At 36.3% G+C, this 13870-nt stretch overlaps 1 protein-coding gene across 21 annotated transcripts in view; it reads right to left on the bottom strand.

The window, feature by feature from the left end:
• SRSF11 (serine and arginine rich splicing factor 11) overlaps window positions 1-13870 on the bottom strand; it is a 49594-nt gene that overhangs the window by 21778 nt on the left and 13946 nt on the right. For 2 of the 21 annotated variants that reach the window (XM_028511790.2, XM_036026275.1), the window contains exons 2-4: window positions 13195-13416; window positions 6247-6380; window positions 2364-2473 (exon numbers count right to left, since the gene is read on the bottom strand). In XM_028511790.2, the coding sequence (XP_028367591.1) occupies window positions 2364-2473; window positions 6247-6380; window positions 13195-13394 (444 nt within the window). In that variant the 5' untranslated portion in view covers window positions 13395-13416. Of the gene's footprint in view, window positions 1-2363; window positions 6383-13194; window positions 13626-13870 lie in introns of those variants that run through there. The other 19 variants (XM_028511791.2, XM_036026276.1, XM_036026274.1 and 16 more) reach the window with 16 other exon arrangements.

Raw genomic sequence — 13870 nt, 5'->3', positions numbered from 1 at the left:
TCTCCACTTGATGCAATACACCTATACAGATTTTTCCACCGCTCAAAGGAGTTTTTGAACTCATCAATTTTGATGTCTTTTAGTGCTTCTGCTGTTTTTTTTTAGTTTCACATTTTGCAAATTGGCAAAGCGTTTCCATTTGAGGACTTTGTCCAGGTAAACAAAAAAGTTGTCGCCTGGGGAGAGATCGGTGGAATAGGGAGAGTGGGTGGAACCCTGGGAGTCCTGTCACTTTTGGTCAAAACCAGAATATTAAGAACAGTAAGGGAGGTATGCCTGTAAACCACCCCCCAGGTAAATCATGAAATGGGTAAAGGCGAAGAGTCTTAAAAAAAAAATATCACTGGATAATGCAGCCTCTTACAAACAATGCCAACTGGTACGCTGATATAGAGGCGTCCTATAACACTAACCTAGTGGAGGGAGCCTATACTACATACAAGGAGCCCACCCTCTAGCAGATAATTCCATTTTCACTGGGTCCCCTGTCACACAAAAACAAAGGGAATAGTTGTGTCCTAATAAACAAAAATGGGTGTCTGGCCCAAAAGCTGTAGTTTGCCCACCTCTGGCCTCATTTTCCACAGCACATTTATCCCTACAATCAGAATTTAGATAAAAATGTTCAATATATTCTTATGTCAATTATAATTGGGGAACTGAAGTGACACTGTGAAAGGGGTTTCTCTTCCTGGTTCCTATGTCACCTTTCTGACTATTGCTGCAAGCCACGTGGGATACCCAGTGGCCTTCACCTCTGTGCAAGTTTAAGAGCCATCTTCTTGTGTACCTTCCTGACAAGTTCTATGGTACCCTGGAAAACTTCCCTACTATCCACCTATTTGAAATGAGGTCTGAATCTTACTGGGGGAATGGGGTGGGTGGGGAGAAACCCCCTCTTCTAAATGTGTTTTTTCCCATTGTATTCCTTCTTCCTTAGTCCTAGAACAGTTGCTTCCTATATCTGCAATTAATATATTCCTAACTAGGAACCAACACCTCGTTAGGTTTCTGTTACTAGTTACTAATTTCTTATACTAAACTTTTCCCGTTCAAGTTACTGTGTGGTTCTGTCTCCTGTCTAATATAATTCTGATTAATCAGTAATTTAAGACACAGCCCTGGCTGGTGTGGCTCAGTGGATTGCTGTGAACTGAAAGGTTCCTGATTCAATTCAAAGTCAGGGCACACGCCTGGGCCCCCAGGTGGGGGCATGTGAGAGGCAGCCAATCTGTTTTTCTTACACACTGGTGTTTCTCTCCCTCTCTAAATATAAATAAAATCTTTAAAAAAATAGTAATAATTTAAGACACAAACCATGCAAAATCTTACAGCCCCGAGGGCAGTTTGACTTTCTCTACAAGCACTATACTGAAAGTTCCCCTAATTTCAATTTTTAATAAATACAAGGTTCCAAACTTCTGTAGTTAACTATGTACTGAGTATAGTTAAAGTACTGTATTAATACTATTATATAAGGTATCTCAGATATTACACAATTTTATACATCAGAGATATTTACAAACTTCCCAGATCTGCATTTTATAAGTGACAAACAACCAAAGTCATACTAAAAAAGCTGGGAATTCATGATCTCAGTTTTTGTATGATACCATGCAATTCACTTAACAGTTAACTAAACTACTTAGGCAAAATGATTTAATGAAAGAAATGTTACTATGAAGTTCTAGTTGAGGCTCCATCATTAGCTTTATCTGTGAAAACACTGACGAGCTACAATCTTTCTGAATGGCTGTAATACATGGTATTTAAAGAAACTTTTGGCTCTAAAATCAACTTTTTATAGCATTATCAGGGCTGGAGAAATGAATTATGTATTGTGCACCTAGAAACATTAGAAACATTATCTAGGGTTAGAAACATTACCTGGTAAAATTTTCTCCAACTTGAATATTTTATCTTCCCCATATCAAACATATCCACGAATTCATTTTTATTTCATGCCACCTACTTAATTAAAACCCCAAGGTAAGAGCAAAAGATCAAAATGCACTGGCAGAGAAAAAAAATTGAACTTCGCCTTTTATTTTCTTTCCCAGTCCAAGCCTTTTAAACAGCATGCTCCATGAGATTTTCTTTTTCATATTATTGGGTTACTTTGAGAGTCGGTGGCAAAATCAACACGACAGATACTTGTGATTTTCAGAATGTTCTTAAAATGAAAATTACTAAGAGATTCTATTTAGTATTTATGATTGCAACATAGCCTTTTAACATTCTACACATGACACATCATTCTGTGAACTACAATCACCACAATGCTTTCAAAACTCATTTATGTTCAGTTTTATCCATAATTCTGTGCTCCTTTCTATCCTTTAAGCTATCAACAGAACTAGTACCTGGGTAAGTGGGTTAGGAGTAGGCAGGAGTCCACCACCAGGCAGAAGACCTGCCACTGCATTAGCTGGTGCCAACAGAGACAAAGCCTTAGTCTCATCAGGAATAACTCCTGCAGAGAAACATCCTTGCATTAGAATACACCCTTTTGCAAGACAGAAAACACACAAAAACACCCAGAAAATGTCTCCCTGATACACCACCTGAGTTTGTTGAAAGTACTTATGTTCGCTAAAACATAAAGTTTGATTTCTATGATTATTTATCATTAATTTTATGTCAGAAAGAAACTTCAATGTGTGAAAATTTGTTTCCTTTTTTCTCTACAAATGGTTAAGTTTCTAGAGTAAAAAAAAAATAGCACAATACACACTACTTTTTTGTTAACACTGCCAAGATTTCATCACCTGTACTCGATTTTTAAGTCATGAACCAAACGTAAGCAAGCACAGTCGGTTCTCCAGGGGTGTGCTCTCAACTTTCAAAAGCTGTTTTATGAACAACGACTCGTGTCGGCTGCTTCACTATAAAGCACACAGAAAAATCAAGATACACAAGACAAAAAAAGTTTGATTTAGGGGTTAATAATATGGTACAGTTACTACGATTTTCTTTTACACCTACCATACAAATTTTGTAAAAATTAAGAGAAGAAAGTATGTAAAGGAAATATTCTGTTGGAATCAAGTGTAGGGCTTTTGCTGACTCATGAAAATGAATGTTTCTGAAGGTCTCTGAATACACACTGGATGTGTGTGTGGTAGTGAGAGAGATAGATAGAGAGAGAATAGGTAAAACAACATGGCACATTCCTTACCTGTATAGTAAAATGCTTTATGTTCCAACATGTGCCATGCTAACCATACCAAAAAATGCTGCTATACGGTGTGAGTTCAAAAGCTAACTTAGCCAAACTCCTAAAGCCAAAAACAACATGTATGTCTGTTTTTAAAGCCTAATCTGTGTATTCAGATAAAAATCTAAGGGTCCTAAGACAAATATTTATGTAGACAATTTAAATTCTATCCAACAGCAAAAGCCCTATACAGATGGATTAATCTGTTAATGTGCCCAAGCCCCCAAAATGAGAGTTCAATAATACAATTAAACTACATATTTGCAAATACCAGTAGTATTTCTGTAATACATATTAAGAAACTGCATCTCATCATAAAACATACAATATGTACAGGGCACTTAAGAGAAACTGGATAAGCTGCAGAAGAAAACTGTTGGGTGGTATTTTCAGCAGGGCCTGGTATATAGTTCAGGCTGAACCAGGGAAAAGAACTGTAAAACACAACAACAAAAAAGAAAAACCACTGTTAAATAAAGGTAATGGTTCCTTCCACCTATACTGAGAAGTGCCGATAATATAAACAAATGTATACTACACAGCACTGTTATCTTGCTTGTGTCAGAGCTGTCATCAATTTAGATACCAAGAGTTATGGAGGGAGGGGAAGGGAGAAGATCATTTAGATAATAGGGCATTAATGCATCAATATTAACAAACCTACAAAGATTATGGGATAATCTTGCATGCAAAATTATGTCTCAAGAGGATAATATTAAATATCAACATCTTACTCAAATTAGTGCATATGCAACATTTCTGGCAAACTAAAATCCTCTTGAATTTATTGTGAGACACCTGATAGAAGATCTGCATCCATTACAAAAAAAAGTCATGCATCTGATCCTCTGATTAAAAAAAGACTATTTAAAAATAAAACTACAATTTAAAAATAGCAATGAGGCCCCTCACCAGTTAATTTTCATGCGTCAAGAGTATTTTTTTTACTGCTGCTTTGATAGAACCATGAAATACTGCATGAATGTGTAGAAATGAAAGAAAAAGAAACAGACAAAAGAAACAAACATTAACCAAGGAACCTAAATAACCCCCAAATCCATTACTATTAAAGAGTTCCTTCCAAATCCAGCTATCTCAGTTTTACCAATTAAGACTATTTATTCCTTACCGTAGACTCTGTGTCTATTGTTCTAAAACATGACGGAGAACCAACACCAAAGTGTAAGAGCTAAAACTAGGGTGAATGGTGACAAAGGGATTAAGTACATCAGTTATTTAGTGGAGATAACATTAATACAGCATACCATACCATTAATTAAATACACCAAAAATGAATTCCAGAACTAAATATTTTGGTAATTCTACATACACTTCTAAATATTTCACTTTTAAACAGATCCAGAAAAATTACCATGGTCTAAAAATATTTATGAATGCCAATTATATGATATACTGTATTATGTTCAGGGCTTGGGTATTATGATATAATACTTTGCCAATAAGAATTCTTTACATTTAAAGGCTAATGTTTAGCATATTACTCACATGATTTGACCCTTGTTCCAAAAACTATCTGTATTTTACTTATCCTAAATTGGAATTCTGTAAATTTTCTCTTGGTGATTAAGTCTTATCCTACAACAGGCACACTGATATAAAAGGAATTGCTTAATCAAAACACACTAAATCCAATGTTTATCAGCATATAAATTTTTTTTAAACCTTAAAATTGAGTTCACACACTTTAATATCAGAGACAGATGTACTATTATACAGCATGCCTTCAACCCACCTATAATGCAACTTAATATCTTTAGACAACCACAAAGGCAATTTTTCTAAGTTTTAAGGATTAGACATTTCACAACTTGTACAAGGCATCTTGTAAATGTTCACACTGGTACTCAAAGATCTGAGATAGCATCTAAAATTCACAATAGCAAGATTCTGCTTCCACTGACCAATACATTAAGGAAAGGGAAAGCATTTAAAACCTCATCAGCATTAACTTAATGCTGTAAATTAAAGTCCAGTAACTATTAACTTAATTAAAATCCAGTAATTTTCTATTTCACTTATTTCTTTGTCAAAACTTAGTTACCAAAAAGAAAATAAAGTAGCAGTACATTGGGAACAAAGAAATTATAAAATATGGCTTAGAAAATTTCACAAAATTAATTAAATAGTGCTGTCTTGTCACAGTGGCTTTTTTAGATCCCAAAACCCTGCTCATTATTTCTGTCAAATTACTTTAACAGCCTAAAATGTAAAAAGAGAGAAAATGTAGTTAACAAATGGTTACACCAGGAAAACACTTGGGGGACTTGAGTGCTTGCTGGCCTTTAGTTAATGTCTAGAATCCCCTGTAGCTGCAGAGGACCCACTGTTTTTCAGTCATCTGGAAGAGTTTTGCATTTGCCTTCTCCACTACAAAAATCACACACACAAATAACAGAGAGAAGAATTTATTATTTAGAGATATTCTAGAAAATATAGCAAGAATGAACAAGAAAATCTGGCAATAAAAACAAAACACCCAGTGCCCATCTGGCACCTAAACTATAGAAAATCTTGAACTTTCATACAAACCAAAATCATTGTAACCCTTGGTATACTGGAATTCAATGTGGGATATACATATATTTTTTAAAGTTATCAATGAGAAAAAGAACTAAGGAAATAAAACCTAGTCATTTATTCAAAACAGAAATAACATTTTGCATTGATTTGAAGGTTCCTGTGTCCATTCACCTTCAGAACTTCTTAATAAAACTCAACATTTACTAAGTAGATGTATCTTAAGGAATTACAATTAGGGTTATGGTTTTAAAGAACTTAAAAATGTTTTAAAGGAATGGAAAGGTTAAATATCTTATAAAAACAGATCTGATTTCTAATTTTTAGAATTAAAAAATCTTGCAAGTTAAAAAATGGACCACAGTATAACAAGGGTTTCAAAATGTTAATTGCTTATATTTTTAACATGCTACTAACGCTCACTCTAAAACTATACTGAGGTAGATGGTCATCATAGGATGCCCACACAGATAGTTAAACAAAGCACAAACCTTCTGCATATGGTACGACTATCAATGCTCTGTCAACGAATACAGTGTTTGTCAGATGCTGTGCCACAACTGCTGAGTCCGGGTCATGGAATTTAACAAAGCACACACGGGATGAGACTGGCAAAGGTGAATCACTGAAAAATAAACAAATAACATAAAAATAGAGAAAGAGAGTATCAGCTGAAACATATATGTATGATTCATAAACGCACACCCACATTTTGAAAGCAAAATAGGCAGATAAATAGTACTTATTAGTTAAAAAAATCCATTGAAATCATGTAGCAAAGCGTATATACAATCACTGTTAATTTTACAGTTTACCAAGTTAGAAAGTCTGAAATTAAATTTTCAGAATTTAAGCAGACCACACAAGTGTCAACATTTTGAAACTAACGCCAATACCAGTTATGTTCAAATACAGGTAACAAGTAACTAGTCTTGGCTTAGAAAACTTTTCAGAGTAAAAAACACAGAATTTTTCAATTCAGGAACAAAATAATATTGTGGGAAAGTACATCTACTTGACAATTGAGTTTTCTTGACCCAGCTACTAAATAAATGCCCTGTTGTCTACCTACAGTAGAGGAAAAAAAAAAAAAATAAGCACTCATGGGGACAGTACTCTACACTCTAGTATTACCACTGTGCAAAATTTCAATAAGCAAAGGAGTCACTTCCCTCAGTAAATTGCTCTTAGATAAAACAATGATGAAGTACCAGCTATGGCAGCTGGTAAGATAAATTTTAAAAGGTGCACATTTTTAGTTTTTTTTTTTTGTTGTTTGTTTTTTGGGGTTTTTTTAAAACATAGGTAGTTCAGGCGCTGGCTGGTGCAGCTCAGTGGATTGAACGCAGGCCTGCAAACTGAAGCATTGCCGGTTTGATCCCCAGTCAGGGCACATGCCTGGGTTGTAGGCCATATCCCCACTATGGGGTGTGCTAGAGGCAACCATACATTGATGTTTCACTCCCTCTCTTTCTCCCTCCCTTCCCCATCTCTTTAAAATAAATAAATAAAAATCTTTAAAAAAAAAAAGAGACTATACTGAATTAAAAAAAAAATAAACATAGGGTAGTTCAGATTTCTACCACAAAAATTTCTGTGAAATGAAAAGAGGAAGTAAAGGCAGGGGCTGATTCCTAATCCCCAAACCAAAAGTTATTTTAAAAGCAACGCATTACAACAATAGTAATCATATCATCCCCAGTTATACATTAGAATCATCTGTGGAGAAAAAAATACCTAGGCTTTCTACTCCACCAGGGGTATCAAACCCATGGCCCATGGACTGCATGCAGCCCAGGATGGCTATGAATGAGGCCCAAGACAAAATCGTAAATTTACTTAAAACCTTTTTTGGCTTATCTGTTTTCATTAGTGTTTGTGTACTTCATGTGTGGCTCAAGACAACTTTTCTTCTTCCAGTGTGGCCCAGAGAAGCCAAAAGATTGAACAGCCCTGAATTAAATCAAGATCTCTGATATTGAAGTACTCAGTGCTTACTCCTTTATTTTAATTCTCCCTGGCAATTCTTAACATATGCACCCAGGGTAAAGAACCCCTGCTTTACTATAAGCCAATTATATCCTAAGGCACAATAATGAAAAGGAAAATCCTGTAGTATCTTTGAATGTTATTAGAATGAGGCTTATCGTTAATCTTTCTAATAAACTGGACTTCAAGCATACATAAAAATGTATTTACATCAGATTTTGTTACGCTGGGTATTTTCAGAGATAAGTATTTGCTGCAAAAACCCTTCCCCCCCCCCCAATTTGTGCACTGACATGAAAAACTTATTACTTATAATGAAGACTAACACAAAGCTATTAACCTCAGATCTTAAACCTGTTAGAATTTACAAATTTACCTAAAAGCATCACCCTTAGATACTAAACACATATCCCAATCTAGGTTCAAAGTAAAGTTGACAATATATGGACATGCAACTTAAGCCATTTTACTATAAAGGTTCACTGCTAATGTTTTTGAAAGGATACAGTATTTTTTAATGTAGATATAACAATGATTTTTAATGCAAAAAACTATTGGTGGAAAATTTAATGACACCCAGAGTAGTGGAATGCAATTCCAATTTTAGTACTAAAACTATATATAGCACTTTGTATTCCCTTCTGACATCCACATTTCTAATACTAAGTTAAAAAGCACTTTAAATGCTATTATTTGATAGTCTTAACACCTAACATAATGCCTTGGGAAGTCCTACACACTTAAATTTCTTAAAAAAAAAAAAAAAAAAAAAAAGGACCTCTACCATCTATCTCTTCAACACTATGTCATTTAACTAAAAGGAAAAAAAAATGGCTATCAAGTTTAGGTTCTTGAAGAACATGAAGATGAACAGTTCTTTAAGAAGAAATTAGAAAGTACTGTCTACATGCTTACAATGTATTTCCACTTACTTGGCAATGCTAAAATGATTAATATTTTTTTCTACCCATTCATCATAGGAATGCTACCATTATTACCTGGGCTGTACCAAACCTGCAAGTGGTGATGAGGTAAAATATGAATAATTTAAATACCATGGAAAAGACAGTCACAGTAAGAAAACTGAGAAAGGCAAATAATCCTCATCTCTTCCCACTTCATATGGTCATCTTTAAAACCACTGCTATGTGACCCTGTAATTATATTCTTACAATTTCTCAGTTAAAATTAATTAGTAAGAGAAATGTTAATAAGATAGAAAATGGATGCTTGAATTTAACATTCATACTGTATTCTGCGCAAGGAGTACCTCTAAAATGATGTAGTTGTCTTTACACCTTATGTTTAAGAATATAAATGAGGCAGGGCAGTGAAAAGAACTAAGGGAGAAGATATGAAAAAGTGGGCTCTGTGTGATGCTCTGCCCTTTACGTAAAGTGGTAGTACTGTGTCTAATGTTTCTTCAAGTGTCCTCCTAAGGCTTGAGAATCTTCTAGGATGTATATAGAAAATTCTGATCTGTTTTTCATCAAGGCCACTGAATCTTAGAATCCCTTTTATAGAGGGGCTCTGATTCTTTTACAAGATGTGTAGTTAATATTTTTGTCCACTGGTATGGGAACTTCTAATTTAGGCAACTGACACCACACTTTCACCTTCCACCTTAATACTGTGCTAAAACATTTCTGAGCAGAGAACTTTGAGCTTATAAACAAAATCACTAAGATACCCCAAAGAGCAGGTATGTGAGAATGGTAACATTTGCCAGAAAACTTGACCCTGTTGACCTTACATGCCCTCTCCTTCACTGTGTTGTCAGTTTCGAAGAAATACAGGAAAATGCTGCTTAAAAAAATTTCAAGGTAAACTAAGTTCTCTTCCTTACCTAACAATACTAAGTTAATTATTTGATGATTGAAGAATCTATTTTTATCACTAAAATAATTTTTTATTTAAATAATAAATTTAAGTTTACCTGCAGCGTCACAGTAGCCTTTACTATATAACTTTGGTATATGCTTTCCTGGGATTATTATCCTATCAACACTTCAGTTATATTTCCCATCATGAAATCCCACTAAAACCAAACACTTGAAGAATACCAACTAACTGTAAAAAAAGTAATTCCACTCACAATTGCTGGTCTAAAAAAAAAAACAAAAAAAAAAAACCCATGATTGCCCTGGCTGCTATGGCTCAGTAGATTGAGTGCTAGCCTGCCAGCCTGCAAACCAAAAGGTCACCAGTTCTATTCCCTAGTCAGGGCATACGCCCGGGTTGGGGGGCCTGGGTTGTGGGCCAGATCCCAGTTGGGAGCATTCAAAGGCAACCTATGGATGTTTCCTTCCCTCTCCTTCTCCTTCCTCCCCCCTCTAAAAACAAACAAACAAACAAACAAACAAACAAATCCAATTATATCCAATTTGACATGCAACACTATCAGTCATGTGACTCTTAACTTCCTCTTAAAAAAGAAAAGAAAATCATGATCAAGCGATAAAGGACAATCAGAACATTGAAGTTCCAAATAATAGGTCTGACATTGGTAGAGTGCCTTGGGTGTACAAAACAACCTACAAGAAATTCTGTTTACTCATTTGTAAAATTGGTAAGATACCTTCTCCCTTTGGATTTGTGAGGACTGAATAAGATAAAATAGAAAAGCATCTAGCACATAATAGACAAACAAACAATGCTGAATTTCCAAGAAGCATTTTAGGAACTAGAATTAAAGTAACTTTTTCTTTTAAAAAGAAAACAAATGGGGGAAACATTGATGGATACTTTCAATGGCTGCAGGGCTTATCATACTGAAGAGTGAGGCTTAGAATATTATTTGTTGTGAAGACAGTTTAATCACTGGGTAAAATTACAGGACAGCATCTTCTGGTTTAAAAGCACCAAGAAATAGATGGATTCAATAATGAAACAAAGAGAGCAACCTTCTTGAGGAGGCTGTTACTAAAATGTTTGCCAATATACAGATCCCACAGGATTCTCACCTCTCACCCCTCTGGGCAGGGGCTCAGTCATATATGTACATTAAAAAATGCTACTCTCCTAATACTGAAGACCCCAAGGGCCTTATATTCCTGAAGAGGAAGAGTTAACTTGTTGATTGGTGCTATAGAGAAAAACAATGCAGTGAAATTGAGTAAGGAGTAGGGATGCTGTAGTTTTATATAGGGTGATCAGCAAACAATTCCCTGATTAGGTGGCATTCCGGCAATAAAATGAAATAAGCATGTTGTGGCCACATCTACAACAACCGAGTTCCAGGTGCATATGAATGCATTCAGGGGAGAAAAAAAAATACACACCATAAAAAAATCATGGCCAAATGTGTTTACAAGTCATAATTTTATGTAAACCAAGCCATTCAATCTTTAAGTGCCAAGTATTTATTTATTTATTTACTTTTAGAGAGGGAAGGGAGATGGAGGGAGAGAGAGAGAGAGAGAGAGAGAGAGAGAGAGAGAGAGACAGACAGACATCAATGTGTGGTTGCTGGGGGTTAGTTATGGCCTGCAACCCAGGAATGTACCTGGCTGGGAATCGAACCTGGGACACTTTGGTTCCCAGCCCGCGCTCAATCCACTGAGCTACACCAGCCGGGGTTTTAAGTGCCAAGTTCTGAAATGATGAATCCTTTTGGACTACTGAGACTCCACAGCACATCACCAGCAAGCTATTGAAAACTGTAACAAGCTTAAAGTAAATGTCAATAAAGTGTTTCCAAATTGTGCAGGTCAGATTAGCTACTGAGTTTAAGTTTAGCAAAAGCAGACATCTACATAAGTACTCTTCAATTCAGGAAGACCACTAAAGTAATACAGTATCTACCATATCGTAACTTTGTACATTTTCAGTAGAGAAAATAAAATAGTCTGTATATATGGGAACATATATGAAGGAGCCAAAGGGCAAAAACGTGTCAATACGTTAACTCCTTCCAATACAGGAAAAAGTAAGTCCTCTTAATGTACAGTACCCCCAGACCATGCTATCTGGTACACATAAACTATCCTGGTTACATGATGAAACTACTCCTTTAATTATAAAGCATAAAAGCCACGATGGGAAAAGATGAGCCAGAAAGCTGCCTACATCTCTTTTTCATCTTTTTAAACAATGAATTACAAAAAGAGCAATCTTCAAAATAAACAAAGCCCTTCAAGATCAGCAACTGTAACTAAATTCTTAATTAACTTCTGGAACTGGAAAGAACTATTTTGTAAATAATTCCAGTGTCTCAAATACTTTGAACCACATGATTACTATAATCAAATGTGTTGCCATTTCCTGCCATTTACTGTTTATTGATTTTATTAACAGTTTAATAAGGGTATGTTATGAGGAAAAGTAACAGCAAAACAACTAGTTCTGTATGTTCATATTATGAAAGCTATTTGTCATTCATTACCAAAACAAATCAAGTTTCCATTCAAAATAACTACTATAAATACATGTTCCCAGAACTGTACACTTCATGCAAATAATTAAAAAACGTCTCTCCCCATGTATATTCCCCTAAAAATTAAACATACAATTTGAAACCACTAAGAATCGTTTAAAAGTATTTCAGATGGTGATAAAATACAGTCAACTTCTACTAATTATATTGGCATACCAATGTAGTACATAGAGTAATGATTTATTGCATCCACCAAAGCAGCAGATCGCTATTTCCTGTTTAGTACTTAAGTGGCAACATAAAACTAAGGGGGATGGGAGAATATACTGGCAGTAACATTTGAATTTTCACTCTTCTGAAAGAAGGCATGATTGTTTCATTCCTAATGTTTGTTCTACTCTTTATCATCTTATCTAACTTCATAGCTTCTTTAAACTACTCCTTTACAATTCAACCATTTAATATTTATGAGATTAAAATAAAATGTGGGACAAAGTAAAAACAAAAAGCCATACTCTAAATTAAAAGTTTGTAACTAAAATATCATAAATACATACATTATTTAAACAACCATTAACTCTAGCTTTCAGCTATAAGTCGTTTTTGTCATTAAAATTAAGTACTCTGGTTCACTGAATTTATTGTCTGTCAAACAGCATTAACTCTGTATTCTCTAGGACAAGATCACGGAACAGCAATACTTAGCAATAAGTGAACCACCACCTAGGAAGTTCAATAATAAATTTACATTGGAACGAACAATTTTGTTTCTTTCCAAAGAACTCAGAAACATTTAATTAACCAAAACACATAAGATGCAGTTGTGTTACTTTCATTGCCCGAGGAACGACCACGTTGGCATGATTTAAAGGGGGAAGAAAAGTCTGCGATTAAGAGCGTCTCCAAATCCCCAAAACCCTGCCCCTGCCTCTGTTATCAGTAGGCCTAAAATACAGATTCTTTCCGAAGTAAATGCAACAGCCAGCCTCACTAAAGCAGCAAAGGCCTAGGAAATGCTGTGGTTAGGCCCGGGGTTGGGGCGTAGTTAGCAGAAATGATGGTGGACGATACTCACTCCGGCGGGAAGAGGCGAAGTTCGTCGATCTTGCCTAGGAAACCGAAGAGGGTCCGCATCTGCTCAGAGCTAGCGCTCGGGGAGACATTAGTCACCTGGATTACCTCGGTGCCGCCACCTCCGACGCCGCCGCCTCCGCCACCCGGCCCGCCGCTGGGGCCTGGGCCCGCAGTGCTGGGGACGACGGTAGTATTGCTCATGGCGCTGCTCGCGATCTCGCTCCTGCTTTAACACATCAAAACACACAACAGACAGTAAGAGGGAGGGGAAAGAGAACCGGTTCGCGAGAGAGGAGACAAGACGGTGTCCAACTTTAAAGCTGCTGCTGCCTCCAGCGCCGTTTCTCCACCCCTCCGCTCGCTGAGGGTGAGGGAGAGAGAGAGTGCGCGTGCGAACTGGAGACCACGAGAAAACAAACGGCCACCCACACCCCGCCTTCAACTCCTCACTCGTGGGCCGAGCTACCCACAAGGCCTTGCGGTGACTGGCGCGTAAGCGCCGGCTCCGCCCCGCGCAGGCCTAGCTAAACTCGCCCGCAACTAGGACCGGGAGACTCAGCGGTCCTGGAAAAGACGTCATCCCGTTTTCACTACAGCGTTTTTCTGTTTCTGTTTTTTGTTTTTTTGAAAAGACAAATGGAAGATCACTTTTTTAAAAAGGCAATATTTACAACCCT

This window comes from Phyllostomus discolor, chromosome 5 (assembly GCF_004126475.2).
Source record: "Phyllostomus discolor isolate MPI-MPIP mPhyDis1 chromosome 5, mPhyDis1.pri.v3, whole genome shotgun sequence".
Taxonomy (NCBI): domain Eukaryota; kingdom Metazoa; phylum Chordata; class Mammalia; order Chiroptera; family Phyllostomidae; genus Phyllostomus; species Phyllostomus discolor.
The sequence above is the reverse complement of the archived record's forward strand: the minus strand, read 5'-3'. Positions and strand labels throughout refer to the sequence as shown.